We start from the raw sequence: 18,309 nt of genomic DNA on the forward strand, positions 1-18,309 counted from the left end.
ATGTCAATTAAACATAAGCAAAGCATCAAATTTTCACGTCCTTGTGACACCATGATACTTCATTATCCTTTTTCTTATCATTGATATTTTTGAGTGGTTGGGTAAGCTTGTACTGTTTTGTATTGTGTTGGGCGTACTATCCCTACTCTCGTCTTTTGGGTCATTGTTACTTAATCAACCACCACTCCTAAAATTAACTTTCCACCACCATCACAAAAAGAAAAGTTCAATGTGGTTCCATTCGCCTTTGTAGGGCTTGGTAGGCCACTGGGTAGTTGACAAGTATCCTTTGTCCGATGCCCTGTCCTCTCTAGGTTGACTAATTGGACTCCCTTGCTAAGATAACCATCGCCTCTGTAGTCTTGGTAGGCCATTGGATAGCCGACATGTGTGAGATGGAAGGATCGAGGTGCAGCTGGGATTTAGTAGACAGTGTGAGAGTGAGAGACAGAGTGAAGCACGACACCCAAGAGAATAGACTGAAAAGAGTGTAACCAGAAAGTACAAAGTACAACCCTTAAACCTTAGGGTTGTAGGGGGTGTTCACACCCGACACACACTAAGTGCCCATAAGTGTGTAACATAAGCACATAAGTACATACAACAATAAGACCATAAGTCTGGGGGAAAAAACCTCTCCTACCGAGAGTAAAAAGTGCCCCAGTGTCCTACTGATCACCGACACTCCCATATGAGCGTAGGCGTAAGTGAGGCGTGAGTCAAATACCCAACAAACCCCCCTGGAGTGAAGAGTGATCAAGAGTACAAGGATCATCCGCCACCAAAGGATATCAAATTTAAAGCATCGCGAAATGCTTCAAATTTGTCACGAGGAAGAGCTTTGGTGAAGATGTCTGCCACATTACTGGTAGTAGGACAATAGACAAGGCTGATATCACCTACATGTAGTCTCTCTCTGACAAAGTGATAATGGATCTCAATGTGTTTCGTGCGGGCATGAAACACTGGGTTCCGTGCCACTGCAATGGCACTCTGACTGTCAGTGAACAAAGGAGTAGGCTCCGTAACAGATACATCCAAATCAGCTAGCAAGCGTCTAAGCCATACGCATTCAACTGTGGTAGTGAAAGCTGCCTTGTATTCAGCTTCACATGACGATGTGGCAACAGTGGATTGTTTCTTGCTAAGCCAAGAAATGCAAGAAGAGCCAAGAAAGAAACAATTGCCACTAGTGGAGTGACATGTATCATAATCACCAGCCCAATCAGAATCACTGTTAGCATGTAACTGTAGTGGTCCCCCCTTGGCATAAAGCAACCCAAGAGATCGAGTACCCTGCAAGTAGCGAAAAACACGCTTGACAGCTTGCCAATGTGACATACGTGGCTGATGCATATTCCTGCTCAAAGCTGAAACTGCAAACTGTATGTTCGGCCTAGTGTTGCAGAGATAGATAAGACATCCAACTGCAGGAGCATATGTATGTATATCAAACAAATCACTGTCATCATGTAATGACAGTTTCAGTCCAGGTTCCATGGGAGTACAAACTGGCTTGCAATCCTGTAAGCCAAACTTCTCAAGAAGCTGCCCAATATACCTTGACTGTGATAGCCCAATACCTCAAGCATTATGTATGAACTGGATGCCCAAGTAGTAATGCAAAACTCCCAAGTCAGACATGTCAAAAGTTTGCTGCAAATTTTGTTTGAATGCTGAAATCTGATCAGCATGTGTTCCAATGAGCAAAAGGTCATCAACATAAAGACATATAATTAGCATAGATCCCCCTTCTTTACATACGTAAAGGGTAGACTCAGATGAGCTGTTTAGAAACCCCTGACCAAGCAAGAAAGCATCTATTTTTGCATACCAAGCTCTAGGAGCTTGTTTCAAACCATGTAGTGCCTTTTTGAGCTTGCATACCAAATGTTCTGAGCCTTCAACTGCAAAACCAATGGGCTGCTGTACATAAACTTCCTCCTGAAGTTCCCCATGTAAAAATGCAGTCTTGATATCTAGCTGATGCATTGTCCAACCATAATGTGCAGCCAAAGCAATCATAGACCTGATGGTCGTCATACGGGAAGTAGGAGCAAATGTCTCCTCATAATCAATGCCCTTTTTCTGTGCGTAGCCTTTAGCTACAAGCCGTGCCTTGTATTTATCAATGGATCCATCTGCTTTCCTTTTCAGTTTGTAGACCCATTTCGTTCCAATGGCTTTCTTCCCAAATGGCAAGGACACCAAATCCCAAGTTTGATTCTTAGTAATAGAATCTAATTCAGCTTGCATAGCTGCCATCCAATGCACACTGTGTTGTGCATCCTCATAACATTCAGGCTCTTCATTATCAAAAGTACTTGTTACCATAATAAACTCCATGGTATGTGCTGAATCATGCAAACGAGTTTGCCTTCTAGTACGACCAGCCATGGGTGCATCCAAAGGACTATCTTGCATAGTCTGCAAATACCATCTAGGTAACTGTCTAGCATCCTGACTGTGTGCAAGCTCTTGCTGAATTTCAGTTTCAGCATGATGCTGAATATTCCGATCAGCCAATGGCTGAATTTCTGCACTTTCCATAGGAGCAGCTGGCTGAACATTAGGTTCATTTTCTGAAGCTCCAGGTGAATCACCAAAAGTAATGGGCAGCAGCCCTTCAAAAACATCACGGGCAGCCTGATATGTGTCCAAACCAGCCAAGGATAATTCTGATTTTTCATCAAAAACAACATCCCTGCTGACAAAAACCTTCTTTGTAACAGGATCATAGAGTCTGTAGCCTTTGCTCTCATTGCTATATCCCATAAAAATGCACTTAACAGCCTTGTTGTCCAACTTTTTTCTAAGTACCTGTGGAATATGGGCATAGGCAAGACACCCAAAGGTACGAAAGTGACCAACAGAAGGTTTACGGCTGTTCCAAGCCTCAAAAGGTGTGATGGTCTTCAAGGCTTTGGTAGGGCATCTGTTCAAAATATGGCAAGCACACATGACTGCTTCCATCCAAAAACTATGAGGCAAGCTTTTTGCCTTCAGCATACTTTCTGGCCATCTCCATGAGTGACCGATTCTTCCTCTCTGCTACCCCATTCTGCTGTGGAATATAGGCTGTAGTATACTGATGGACTATGCCCTTCTGCTGCAAAAAAGAATTCAGCATAGAGGACATGTATTCCCCCCCTCGGTCCGAACGGAGAGTCTTAATCTTGTATCCAGATTGATTTTCAACAAGTGCACTGAAAGCCAAAAATGCATCATACACTTCTGACTTCTTTTTCAAACAGTAGACTCAGCAAAAACGTGTAAAGTCATCAATGAATGTCACAAAATAATAACAACCGCCCAATGACATGGTTTGCATAGGCCCACAAACATCTGAATGCACCAACTGCAATCTGGTTGTTGCTCTGAAAGCAACATCACGGGGAAATGAGAAACGATGCATTTTCCCCAAAATGCATCCCTCGCATAAGTGCTCAGGAGGTCTCTCCAAGAGAGGTAAGCCATCCAGCATCTGAGTACACTGCAAAAGCATCAAGTTGCCAAAGTTTACATGCCCCAAACGAGCATGCCATAACTCCACCTGTATCATAGCAGGAGTAAGAGTGGATGTCAAATATGCTGACTGATCTATTGAAAGAGCATCCAACTCATATAAACCATGACACAAAGATCCTGTCAAGACCAAAGTCATGCGTTCTTTATTTCTAATCATGCAACGGTCATCATCAAATGTGAGCTGCAAACCACAACGTGCCAAAGAAGAAATAGAAAGCAAATTCTTCTTGATTCTAGGCACAAACAAAGCATCCTGCAGGCGGAAAATAGAGCCATCAATGGCTGTGAGCTGAATCTCCCCAATACCACGAATAGGGTATGATGCATTATTGGCACATTGTACCGATTTCCCAACGGGAGGTGCACTAACTGAAGCAAACAAATCTCTGCGAGATGTAATATGTCTAGAAGCACCACTGTCAAAGAACCAAGTGTCAGCATCCTCTGTAGAGCTAAGTGCTCTATCGGCCCAAGAGATGTCATAACTGCAAGTGTAAAAACAATAGTCCCTGTCCACAACAAAGGATGCGGACTCACTAGCAGTGGAAGGAGTAGTAGAAACAGACATTCCTGACTCCTTTTTCTTCTCTTTGGCAATACGCTTCCTGCACTCAGTGATATAGTGGCCGGGTTTCTTACAATAGTGACATTTTCCTTTTTTAGCTTGCGTCCCCCCTTGTGTCTGATTCTGCGATGTGCCCGAAGTGCCAGAACTCTGTGGAGCATTTTTCACCTTGCTGTTTTTGCCTTTCTGTCTTGCCACAAAAGCCTGCTCAGAGACTATAGCATCCACACCACTATTTTTCCGTGTTTGCTCCTCCTCTAGAAGCAAACTAACCAGCTGAATAAAAGTGAGTGGATGCTCAGCAATCCTCATGGTGAGGTTCAATGCAATATGAAAAGACAAGTACGAAGGAGGTAAAGAATTCAAGGTGGTGGATATCAACTATGCATCCAAAAAATACTCATCTACATTCATGAGCTGCTCTCTCAAGTCCTGAATCTTATTTAAGTGATCCTGCATAGAATCACCCTCATGCATCTTCAAAGTTTCCAACTCTTTCTTCAAGAAAGAGATCCGAGTCTCATTCTTTCCTGCAAACATATGCTCCAAAGTCAACCATGCATCTCGTGAAGAAGATGCCGAACGGATGTGAGGTATGATGGACCGTTGAACTGCCAGAGCAATCAGCGAGAAGGCCTGTGCATCACGTGTATCCCAAGCTTTTTGAGCTGCAGTTCTTGGAGGAAGTGGCTGAGGTGGAGCGGGCTGAGGTCCCCGTTGTCCACGTGCGCCACGGGGAGGAGGAGTAACGGGAGCTACAACTCCCGGTCGAGTTTCCTCTCCACTGATATAATCCCATAAATTCTTGGCCACTAATACATTCTTCATCATGAATGACCATAGCGAATAATTGTTTCCGTCCAATCTGTCTTCCTTGGATACATACGTAAAGACATCACCTCCCTGATTTGCCATGATGACAAATTTCCAAAGACAAAATGAGCAATGTCAAAGTAGTATGGACTGGAAATCTGCAAATTTCCAGAAATTGCAGCAAACACGCTTCTGCAATTAATGTGCAAGGGCGTACTCTGTCAAAAAACTGTCTTTTAATGCACGCTTCCCAAGGTGCAAACATTGCTCAGCAACACTGTTATATCAAAATCCCGAAAATTTTTGTCAAAATGTCTGTCAAAACAGTCTTTTTGTGACTGTACCAGCAGTTCATATGCAACTGTTCTCAAAATACACAAAAGCCCCAAAATTTCCGATGATCCAGTCCAGAAATTTGCATCAAATTTATCGCATGTATTCATGCTGTGCCTGCCGCGTATGAACCTCCTCTTCCAAAGCTTTGTTCTGGGCTAAAATTAAAATTTTTTGTTTGAAATGTACCTGATGTGGACTAGGCAGACGAACAGGACGACAGGCGGCTTAGGCGGCGCCGTGGCTGACGTGGACTGCGCTGATGAACAGGACGACAGGCGAACATGACGACAGCCGGCTTAGGCGGCGTCGTGGCTGACGTGGACACTGGGGCAGACGGGCGGCCGTTTGGGCGCTGAGGAACAAGAGGACAGGCGGCAAACTGACGAGCGGACGTGTCATCTGAACCTGCGCGTTGGTAGACGTCTGTGCCTGCAGCTGATGTGACGCCTGACGACTGACGAGCGACGTTGCGCTGGAGACAGGTTATCTTTCTCCATTCTTTGGATTTGAACTGGTCTTCTTCAACGAACCCGTCTTCATCATCTTCCTTCTTGTTATCTGCATCATCTTCAAACAAGTCCCATAAGTCTTTCCGCATAAGATGGTACATGGTCTTCTCCTTCCATGCATGGAAGCCTTCACCATTAAATTTTGCTGTATGTTCCACTTCAGTCATCTTTAGTAGGAGGTCTTACCACGAGAACTCTCGGGCAGTGTCTATCCTTTTACAAGAAGATTGAGATTTACAAGGGATTCGATAATTATGCAAGCAAATAATTTCATGTGGGAAGGTCTTACCAATTGGCAATCTTGCTCAATGGTAGTGTCTAATCCCGATTACAATTTCAAAAATTGATATTGAATTTCAGTGAAGGTTTGATTGCAACCAAAGGTGTGTGTGAACGAGTTGCGCTGGAGACGTCTGCGCTGTAAGCTGGAGGCAGGAAGCGACGTCTGACAAACAGGACGGTGCTTCAGACAGACGAGTGGGCAGCGCTCAGTAGGCGAGCGGCTCTCTGACGCTGGCGACTGTTGACGAACAGCTCTGGCGTGCTGAAGACTGACGACTTGGAGCAGAAGCAGAGCAGAGGTGGCTCGGGTGCAGTCAGGACTGCACACTGCAGGCAGGAGCTGAGCTCAGAGCTGAGCTCTGATACCAAATGTGAGATGGAAGGATCAAGGTGCAGCTGGGACTCAGTAGACAGTGTGAGAGTGAGAGACAGAGTGAAGCACGACACCCAAGAGAATAGACTGAAAAGAGTGTAACCAGAAAGTACAAAGTACAACCCTTAAACCTTAGGGTTGTAGGGGGTGTTCACACCCTACACACACTAAGTGCCCATAAGTGTGTAACATAAGCACATAAGTACATATGACAATAAGACCATAAGTCTGGGGGGAAAAACCTCTCCTACCGAGAGTAAAAAGTGCCCCAGTGTCCTACTGATCACCGACACTCCCATATGAGCGTAGGCGTAAGTGAGGCGTGAGTCAAATACCCAACAACATGCACCCTTTGTCCGATGCCATGGTTGCTTTGGGGTGGGACTTCTTGGGGTAAATATTGCTAGCCTTTCCTTTTAGGCTCAGTTTTGAACCTGAGAGGGGATGTTGAGCTAAAACATGCTTTATAGCTGATTAGCATTTTTTGACAGTCCCAAAACACACTTAATTAATGAAAAACACAAATTTGGTGCGTGGTTCGAGAGAGTTTCAGTGTTCTTCCAAAACCCTAAAATTTGGGGCTTTTTTCAACATCTATAAATAGATAAGCTGCCCACCATTCAGCCTTATCTCTTTTGTGCAGGTTTCTCACCCTTGTGTTCAAATCTCAGCCATCAGTCTCCCACCACGTGGTAGTTCAGCCTTCACGATTGCTGCCATCATCTCATCTATACCTCTATTGTGGCGTCTTACTACTACGTTTTACTGTTGTGTTTTACTACGGCATTCTATTGCGGCGTCCTACTAAAGCATTTTACTGTGGCGTTCTATTGCGATGTTTTACTGTGGCATGCTATTGCTACATTTTGCTACTTCGCTCACATCATCAAGCATTATCCTTTGCAATTGCCTCAATCTCCTCACTGTGCTGATTAGCGTTTGGTGTTTCTCTCATTCTGTCACTCCGATTGGTGGTCATAGCACTTGGGATCCATGTCCGGTGGACGTCACTCTCCAATACTGCATTGCTATGCACTTGGACATTCTGTACACTCTTATATTCATTTTCAGTATTCATTCACTATAGAGTTTCTTCTCTTTGTGTTTGTCTCTGTGTTTGAGTTTTGATTTTTTACGTTTTGCAGTTTGCGTTTAGGGTTTGAGTTTTGCCTGTCTGTCTGAGTCTTTGTGTTTCGGTCTTGGTTATACATGCTGTGTTTCCTTAGTGCAAACCTAGCATATCTTCACACCTATTGCTGTCAAAACTGATGAGCAAGCCTCCAAACCAATTTGCTCCTTGGTTTGCTTGGGGATTGGCCTTCATCTTGCTCCTTGAAAGACAAATTCAGCCCCAAATTTGATATTGGCTGACTGGCCTCTTGAATGTCCTTGAAATCTCTTTATTTTAGTTGTTGGAATTCAAGTCCTAGGCCCTCAATTTTGAGCATGCATCCTGAGGTGACTGTCAAACTTTACTTTCTACCCTAAATTAGGGTTTACAGCAAAGATTGACTGAAATCTCTTCTTCTGATGGCTCCAACTGTTGGAACATGTTGAGATAACTTGAGAGATGGTTGGGGGATAAGAGAGAATGATGTAGAGAGAGGAATTTCAGAGTTTCATTGTGAGAAAGGTTGAAAAGCTATTACTGCCTTGCCCCAAACAACTATGGAAGTAGTCACCTACAGTGTAGGACCAATAGAAAGAGTACTGTCCCCTCATGTATACTTGGGAGTTAGTATGCTCATTGAAGAGTCATTTTCCTCACTTTGTCCCCGGGGATATCGTTGAGGACAATAATCATTCATAAGGGGGAAAGTGTTATGTCCTTGGACATTCGGATGGGAGCTAGGAGCATTGGTCATGGTGGTTATGAAGCAACTTAGTGCAAAAGCACTAAGGACACTTCGGGGTCAGAGCAACCGAGTCCTATTTATAGGACTCAAGGCCCTATTGAGCACATTCATTGTGTGATTACCACTCTTGGACTCTTGGCCCATTTGGTGACGAATCTGCATACCAGGATGGTGTGGGCTGGTGGTATGGGACTCCAACCCTGGGATGTGGTCGTGACTTGGAGTGCTGCTAGTTGGCAATCTCAGGGGTGAGCTTGTCTGGCTCTATGGTTGGGAGGTGAGTGTGATGTCCAGTCTCTTTTATTGTGAGTTTGGCTTGTGTTGAGTCTCGTGTGCAAGTTGGATCCTAGGGGGATATTTCACTAGCTCTGATACCATGTGGAGAAATACCCTTACACAGAAACTCAAACACAATCGTACGACAATTGCACAAATTGATAAAAGAACACAGTTAGGGTTAGAGTAACTCAAAGACAACGAACATAGTGAATAAGAAACTGAATGAATTTGAATAGAATACAATGCTCATGCAGCGAACACACTATGCAATGAAGGAATATTGCCCGTGTCACGAGGATTGGGGCAGAGAGTATGAGCTGGAGAGTGTGTCATACTCCAATGGATCCTAGATTGTGGCAAGGCAACCTCCCTCAGTGTTTGGCAGCAGCAAACGCAGTAGTGGGAAGCTGGATCAGTGTGACAAACAGGCAAAAGAGAGGGAAAATCTGCAGGCACAGCAGCTGGTGATGACATGGCCGGCTGGCAATGGTCTCTGAACAGCAAAATGCAGGGTCTATGATGATGTGGCAGTCAGATCAGTGCAGCCAGAGTCAAAACACAGCAGTGGATGCAGTTGTGGAGCATAGGGCAGCAGCCAGCAGGTCAAAATGCAGCAGTTTCTGCCACGTGGCAGCTGGCGACAGCAAGGAAAGGGTGCAGCAGCAGTTGCCCAAGCTGGACAGTAGTAGACAATGGCTGAAACAATCTGAATCTGCATAGGAAGGTTGAGAAATGGGTGCTAGTGGATGGACAGCAGTCTTGGACAGCTGTGGCTGAAATATCCTCTGTGAATGGAGTGTGGATGGTGAAGCTTCAGCACTTGCGAGCTGCAAAAATGAGATTGGCTGAGTGGAAGGCTAGCCCGCCTATTTATTGAAAGTTTGGGGCCTCCCAAATTAGGGTTTGAATGTGGGACATTGAAACTCTCTAGGACTGCATTTCTTTTCAATAAAAGTTTTAAATTCGTTAATTAACTTTAGTTTTGAAGCTGTTTAGTTAAGGCTAATGAATTTTTAGCTCAACAATATGAATATTCGATTGACATGAGAACAACTTATTAGTGATTGGACCTGAAATGAGAGATGCTAGTAATTGGACCTGGTATATGATATATTAGTGACTAGACCTGGCACAAGGTGGACCATACTCATTGATGAGGTATGAGATTGCTCTTGAATGGCATAGGGGTTTTATGTTCAGCAATGGGACCTGCACATGTGATATTATATTTGATGAGGTATAAGATTGATCTTGATTGGCATAAGGGTTTATGTTCAGCAATAGGACCTACACATGTGATATTCAATATTAGACTTCCTTTTTCACGGCTAAGAGTGGTTTGATGCTAAAAATTGTACCTAAATTGGTTCTTGCCGTGAAAAGTGGTTTGATGCTACAAATTGTACCTAAATTGGTTCTTAAATTTTGTGCGTATATACAATCAAAGATGTTTGTATGAAAAATGCAGACTGTTTTAATCACAGGAAATTTGTTTGAGGAGATCTCAGAGCTTGAGACAAGTAGTAACCAACTGGTCAGTAAAGAAATATAACAATTGATGGGTCTTAGGTAGAATTTCCAGAGAGTGAGGGGCCATTGTAGATTTTGTGTCCAGCATTTTGCCCTGGTAATATGTTAGTTTTGTAGTGGCTTACCTTATATTGTGGCAGTGTGACACCTCCTTTTGTTTTTGTATCGAAGTTCTCATGGTTAATGGTATACCTTTTTGTGAGAAATAAAACGACGACTTCATGCCAAATTGTTGCCAACTCATGATGTTTAATGATCAATTATTTTGACATAGGATCTTCTACAATTGTGTTCTCATCTTTGTACAATCTGTGAAGCCATGAATGCACAACTCACAGAAACGGAGGCAGAGTCTTCACCAAATGAATTTCATGGAACCAGCCATTGGCGTTCCATGGCACTTGACACCCTCAGGCCAGATGAATCCTACAAAATGTATGCAATAAAGCAACACTAAATGACTGCACATACAATTCTTAATTTCTGAGTGCTTGATTGATACTCAAGAGCATTACAAGAAAAGAAAATAAGAATGATTGTTGATCTGAGAGTTTTACATTTATGTGACTGCAAAAAGTCTATTATCATGCATATGTCTACAGTTTCTCAGTATCATTGCCAAAAGTTATGTTCATGTATGTTGGGAGATGTGCCCTAATGGTGTGTTAACCAAGGCTAAATTACACCAAAAAATGGCTAATAATTTGTCAAGTTTATTCGGCTCTAGAACAGCCCCTCAGAAGTCCAAAATAGGTAAACTTTACATAGTTCTTGTCAGGCGGCCATATAATCGGCTAACTCTATGCAAAGAACCAACCCAGTCATGAATGTTAAGTGCCATATCTTCTCTAAATATCAGCTTCTACTCACCATACCTGCCCTTGCTGCTGTCCATGATTGCTCCAGCCCTGGTTACATCATTACCAACTCCTATGACCACTGCTGCTACTGGTGATGCCTTCTCCAGCTTGCTCCATTAGTGAGCACTGCTATTGTTGCCTAAAGCACAGCCTTAAACTAACAAAACAGTGCTCAATGACAGTGCTGCCATGTCAATTCTGTCCACACTGATATTCTAATCAAAATGGAGCTGTTTTCTGCCTGGTGACTGCTATTGTTGCTCACACTGTGATTCCAGGCAGCTGTGCAGCCTTCTGCAGCCGCTGCACTGCTGACTATGGTGCTCCTGGACTGCTCCTACAGCCAAATTGCAGGGGTTCCACCATCTTTGGGATCCAAAACACAAATCTATCTTGCACTCTGGTATCCCTACTTACAAGTGCTAGTTGGCTGCTCAATTCGGGATCTGTACAACTGACAACACACTCCACCTTGCTTTCCGTGGTGTCTTGACTGCACCTTCAGCTGCCAGCACTGCATTGGCTGGACCACCTCTTTGGAGTGTCTACAAGCCATTGAGTGTGCTGGCTCCTTGTGGACAATCAGCCCCTATTCTAATGTGTTGTACCTCACTTAGGTTTTTGTACAGTTGTCATTGCATCTTCTCTTTCATATAGATCATTAGCATTCATTTGTCATTCACATTCATTCATTCTTTGTGCTATGGTCTACTTGTTTTACATAAGGTATTAGAGCATAGTGCTCATATTTGAGCCACCATGGACTGGATGACCATTGCATGCAAACTTATTACTCAGTCTCTTGCCCTTAATGGAGTGAAGTTCACACTATTCTTCATGGGGCAATTGTCATCGATGCACATAATTTTCATCAGAGCATCCACTTTTTCTTTCATCTTCAGCCCAACACTCCATTCACATTGACTACTTGAATCAGATTGATACGTGACGGAGGGAGGTGCACTTCAGCTGAGCCAACGAGCTTGCAACAACGCAAGGAGCTATTTTGAGCCAAGTTACAGTTCAATGTCTTTATCTCGGCCAAGATTGATGGCAAGTTGTGCATGCCTTTTGGTTTAGATGTGCCACATTCTCTCTATTACTTCTACTAATGTGCACGAACAAGTTGTAAGTCACTGGGGACACACGGAGACCCAAACTCATTCCTGTATGTAAACTCAAAAAGAGGTAGAAGACCTAAATCAAATGTATCTCAAAGTTTATACTAGTTCACAAGAGTATGTTTTAGGTGCATCCCATTCCCAGCATATCCAGACTTTGCTCATCATGTAGGATCCTTAGCTAGTCATCCTTAGCCTTTTTTGTTTTTCATTCTATCTACTCACACTCTGAGGTCTTATTTCTATTCCTTTTATTTCTATTCTGTACATATGGAGTGAACATCTGATGTAAAGAAGGGAGGACGGCATGAAACAGGCTGGATATCAAACTTCGGAGTCTTTGGGGTGGCATGATATAATGCAGCAGTGTACAGCGTAGAGTATTCTTTGGTGGAGTGTGGAGCAGGTGGCAGCCAAAACTAGCCTCTAGATGATGTAGAAGGATTGGCGATAAGTTAGGAATGAAGGGAATGGTTGACATTCAATCTCAATAATTTGATTCTATGGATGGCTGGACTCAACAAGTCAAATAGGTTTTTGAAATAAATGATTAGAAAGAGATGCTAGAACATGACCTATTTTCATATCTGAGAACCTAACTTGACACTATTTTAGGAGAATTGGAGTGTGATTGTGCTATGGCAAAGGGGTTGATGATCGACTCTCCCTTGTTTCACTCTCCTTGAACTAGGTCTAGTGTTAGTTACTCTTGTTTGTGATCGGTTGCGGAGTGACCACCTTGGATAGGCATTACACGGCTGTTTAGGGTGACCCTCTTGATGTTTTCTCGCGAAGTAGAAACGACAACTTCTAAGACCAACTAAATTTGCAGTTCCTGAAAGGGGGATTGAGTGTTGCTCATGGAACCAAAGTTTTGGTTGACTATTTGAGGACTCCTCTAGGGAGAAGGAAGAGATATCTCATACATGGTATCAATAATCAAAGCTTGTTAAGAGGACCCTCAAATTACATATAGATAACTTACTTGGTTATTAATTCTCGATTTGACTTCAATATTGGTGTGAACTAGGGATTTGAGGAATCGATCTAAGTCAGGGAAATCTTTAGATTTCTCTTTTTATATCAAGTGGCTTGTGAATCGACAAACTATGGTAAAGTCATTCATTCCTCCAAATGTTCTACATCCATTGGGAGGATGATAAATTATAACTCATGGCCGTGAAGTGGTACTCATCTAGGGATTTAATCATTTATGCTAGTAGGACTTACAATCTTCATTATGATCTTTGGAGAGTTCAATGGGTAGAGAAACTGAGAATTGTCAGTGCATTCCTTGTTTGTGCATCCAAAAAGGTAAAGGTTCTCTTAAGAGCAGGGCAGCAACATGTGCCAGTTGGTGGTAGCAATGGCAAAAATGGTGGCACCATCGGCAACAGGGCAGCAACACTGGGAAATTTGTGTGCAACGACCAAGAAGTTGGCAGCAATTGGCTAATGGGTGGCAGCACTCACAGCAGGGGTAGAATTTTCAGATGATGAGGAATGATGATGGAGAGTGTGGCACAACGTGGTAATAATGGATGAACAAAGATAGGGATGGATGTCCATGACATGTCCTCATATAAGAAAATTTTGGGTATTCTCGTATGGGCAAAATTAATTGTCTTTTACTAAACAAATCTTTTTGGGGGTTCTTTTGTGGAGCTAAATAAGGACTAAGTGTGCGATAATTATTTTTTAATGCAAACTTTTAATTTTGCTTGCTCAATACTCCTCTTAGGCCAGAATAGGTGCCCAAGGGGTGAGAGTCTAGCTCCACCAAAAGGTCCCATCCCAAAGGGAGACTAAGGCATTGGACCAAGGGTGTCATGAAGGCAGCCATTGGGTCTGCCTCTAAGCACCAACTCCTAACACATTGAGCCACCACTCTGATCCTTTGATGATAGCAGCCTATGTGATCTATCTTATCCAAGTCTGCTCTCATCAATTTGCCATCCTATGCTACTAAGCGCACGAAGTCACATACAAATGTAGTACTTTGACTCGTTGGATACAAGGATCCTTGTAAGAAAGGAGCAAATAGTCCCCTTGAAGCAAGCCCCTAGCTCGAAACATTGATGTCGATCACATGCGTGACAAATTACTAATGGTGCAACCTATGCTAGGGTTCAATTTCACTTGCCAATGCAGCCACCATAGTTTAGCATTGCGCCACCAAACTTGCCCACCACCAACCTACATGCCATAACTAGCTTGTTCTCCATTTATCTTTTTGCCTACCTTGCTACCATAGCCCTGCATCATCTCTACATACCAACACCAACTTGCATTCCCCTTGCCTTGCCCTATCAGCACAGCCTAGTTGCCACCAACTCTGCACGGCACTACTAGCTTGCATTTCACCCACCATTTTGCCTAACTTGCCACCATAGCCCAGCACGCCCAGCAGCTCCTTGTTCGCCACCACTCGCCCATAGGCACTTTCCTCTGTCCAACCTCACAACATGGACATGTCTTCAGCCTCATCATCCATCCTTGTAGCCTTTGTATGATTTCTTGCCCAGGCAGCCTCCATCTCCCCTACTCCCACACAACCTTGATAGGCACTACTACAACATAATTCGGCTCTAGTTGACTAAGAAGTGTCTGCATCACAAACACATGAAGCTAGGCTATCTCCCAAGTTTGTAGTTGGTTCTCCACCATCATCAGGGGGACTCTAGTTGACTAAGGAGTGTCTACATCACAAACACATGAAGCTAGGGTATTGCCCAAGTTTGCAATTGGTCCTCCACCACCATCGAGGGGCTCCATTGTAGCCCTCCTACACATTTAGCCATTGCCTTCCCACTGATTTGCTTCACTTTGGACACAAAGTTGGTACGTAGGGACAGAGTGATGGCCCCAAAGGCATCTTCTCTGGCCTGTAGAACGTTTGGAGGTTACTTGCCTATTCCCATCCTTGACTCCATGTGGTCAACTCTAACCGGCACCTCGACCAAGGTCACATATACATGACTCCCCAGCCAATGCTTCACATGTAGGATGATCAAACATCTTGCAATGGAGTGCCTAGGAGAAAGAAAAAAGAAAGAAAGATATATTAACGTCTACATAAGGCCAATGTGGCCTATGAGACAAAATCCAAAGTACATCCATGTCTAATGTCATCTCATCAGTAAGGTAAAGATAACATTACAAATAAGTGGGTGGCCTATGAAACAATACTGAAAATAACTATATGATGGGACTATACTAGGGTTGAACCATGTGTAGTGTTATTCCATCAATAGAAAAGAAAAGGAAAGGAAAGGAGAACCAGATCTGATAGAACCATGTACAAAAGTGTGGTGGGGACTATGGGCTGTAGGTGATCTCAAGATCTGCACATGATCTCAGCTATGATGTAGTCCCTAGCTGCTTCATTGATATGCTTGGTGGTGAGTCTACAGTGTCTCGTGATAATGGCTTCTTCAGGGATGAGAGAGGTGATGTGAGCGTGTAGACAAGCGACAGGGCAGGAGTATAGAGGCCAAGAGCCATAGAGAGAGATGAAGGGACGATGGATAGTGGTTGGGGACCTTAGACTACTAGCCCATAGGGTGCTAGGCTTGTGTTTCAATCATGAGTAAACATTGCAGGGTTTTGCCACTCCTATTTGTGTTGCAGTCTTGGATCCTTATCACTCCCATGATGGCTCGAGGTTCTTTCTAAGTTGGACTTTGAGTTCTTGATTGAGATTGATGATGGCGAGATTATTGCCTTTTTTCTTGTCGTGGTCAAGTATTGAGAAGTTTGTGATGCTATCAAGGAGGCCATTCTAGTTGAAATGTTTGATTAGGTGTCCGACACCCTAGTCATCATAGTTGTGCAAGTTGTTTGGCACCTTTGTCATTAGGTCCGATTCCATCATCCACCACTGCTTGAGTAACTTTGAAAAGCATTGGTCTTGCTCCTCCTCCTTTGATCTCAACAAGATGGTAATAGGGGGTTGATTTGCCATCTTTATGCACATGTTTTGGTTGATGTGTCTTTCGTATTGACACCTTTCTATTTGTAGTCAGATTTTTACCCATCACTTTGTAAATGGGCACTTGACAACATCACTCTTGAGGGTTTGGCTTGGAAGAGATTTGCTGCCAACATCTCTTACTATCCTTTTTGGGCATGAGAAGGGTACTAAGCAAGGCTAAAGTAGGTAAAAAAGAAATGCTTTTCAGGAAAAGAAATTTCTATCAATAATAGCTTGGCAAATAACCTACGGTAAAATACAAAGTACATGGAACTTTGTGAAGAGTAACTAAGTACATCACAAATATAGTGGTTGTGTAAATGACCAATCCGGTGGGCTGTAATGCCAAAACATATGAGGGACAATATGGAAGAAAGTGCCTAAATTCCATGTTTGAGAAAAGCCTCTCTTCTCTTCCTCATCCTCTCAGAGCCCTACAAACTCTCCCATCTCTTGCAGAGAGTGTGAATGATCTTTGTCGAGATAGAGTCTTCGCTGTGGATAAATCTAGAAGGTAATAGCGTGGCTGCATCTCGTAGTCCAAATATTTAATATACTAGGCCATTCAAGCCCTAGCTGGGATCATGTTTCCTCAGGACCAAATGAAGTTCTTGATAAGGCACTTCACTTGGCTGATAAAGAAGTAGCACGATAAGGTCTTGGTTCCTAGATCGAGCCAAAGCTGTGGATCCCTAGAAAGTGAATATGGCAACGATGTTGTGCTCTTGGACAAAACCTATCTGTGTGGGGTGGATAATATTTGGCATCAATGGGGCTACTCTAAGATTGATCACCTTTGCAAGGATCCTATATGCAGTTCCAAGCAAAGTAATCGGTCTCCATTGTGTGACAAGAAGAAATGTTAATTAGCAACCAAACCTATTTAACCCTAGAGCGATCCCAAAAAGGCCAAAGTAAATCCACCTCAAAGAGTTACCATTGTGTGGTCATATACTTGACCAACTCTTTGGAAAGGGAGCCAAGGAAAGCTATTGTTCATCCTGTCCAATCCCCAATCATCAATCCACATCTCCTTTTCTAGCCTTCCATGATAGTTGGAGTAGACAATTTTTGTTGAGGATTCTTCTTCAAGGTCCATTCTTGTGACATGTTGGTAAGAGAGGGGGCTATACAGGCTTCATTTCCCTTCCTTTGTGAAGGGCCCTCCAAGGAAAATTTCTATTGCTGCACCCATTCCCTTTTGTGCACCATCTATCCCATAAGTTCTATCGCATCTCCCACCATCTCCTTTGGTGGTTCCCTTCTAAAATCCATCCCTTTTAGATGGGGATGATAACAGTGATACATTTGTGGATTACCTAGCACTTGTGTTTCAAAGGGGGGGTTCCTAGGATCATGAGGTGCTTCTTCAGGGATTGTAGTCATCTTTGGGCCTTTATCGTCTCTAAATTGGGTCAGAGGCTTGGCTCACCCATTCTTTATTGGAGTTTTTTGGAGTGATATGTGTGAGGCCTCTCTACTTTCATTGGCCTATGGTGGCCTCCCATTGCATTGGGCTTTCATTTGGAGTGGGGGCTTACTCTTTGACTTTGATTCTTTTTCAACGGACTTAATTGGCAATGGCACTCCTCATGCCACCCTTGGATCTGTTTCATCTCCTTTGGCAATGGACTTCATCGGCAATGGCACTCCTCTTGCCACCCTTGGATTTGTTTCATCTCCTTTGGCCTTCCTCCACATCCAAGATCTGAGAGGGGGGTTAGCAAACATGTGTATTGGATGGTCATCTCCTACTTGTGAGCCTCAGTTCGAGTCAAACAAGGACATTAGGAGGTTTGACATTGTGATTATCCATTATTTTATTTGTTTTTGACACTTCTTGTGGAGGTGGTACCAATGCATTTCATTTTTGGTGTAGTGACCATTTTGGTCAATTGGGTGGCTTGACTTAGGCGTCCACATTTTGGATGTGGCCAATTTGCATGCTAGTTGTGGCCGCATTTTGCCCATTTATAGGCAGCTTGTCCCCCTTAGTTCATCCACTCATTTATCCATCATTCAACCAATCCTCCTCATTCTTCTCTATTTAGTCTGCTTCTCTATTTGCTTAGTGTTTGCTTTCCTTTCTGGTGCACACTTTCCAAGGTTTAGGTCCATAAGTAGTGATACATATTGCTACAGTGGGTTCCCTCAAACAAAGTCACTACTTGGAACCTCATGGTTCCATGTTCTATTTCACTCCCCAATGGGGGTAGTTTTTTCCTTTCCCTAATGATATTGCTTCGCTATTGGTCATTAAGCTTTCTACATGTGGGTTTGCTCCT

General features: G+C 43.4%; 1 protein-coding gene across 5 annotated transcripts in view; it reads left to right on the forward strand.

Moving 5' to 3' along the window:
- LOC148029565 (uncharacterized) overlaps window positions 1-18,309 on the forward strand; it is a 136,507-nt gene that overhangs the window by 24,500 nt on the left and 93,698 nt on the right. For 4 of the 5 annotated variants that reach the window (XM_087688434.1, XM_087688433.1, XM_087688437.1 and 1 more), the window contains exon 2: window positions 10,389-10,506. In XM_087688434.1, coding sequence (XP_087544560.1) covers window positions 10,389-10,506 — 118 coding nt within the window. Of the gene's footprint in view, window positions 1-10,345; window positions 10,507-18,309 lie in introns of all 5 variants that reach the window. The other variant, XM_087688436.1, reaches the window with a different exon arrangement.

This window comes from Lygodium microphyllum, chromosome 11 (genome assembly GCF_053477565.2).
Source record: "Lygodium microphyllum isolate KBCC chromosome 11, Lygodium_microphyllum_v1.1.10, whole genome shotgun sequence".
Taxonomy (NCBI): Eukaryota; Viridiplantae; Streptophyta; class Polypodiopsida; order Schizaeales; family Lygodiaceae; genus Lygodium; species Lygodium microphyllum.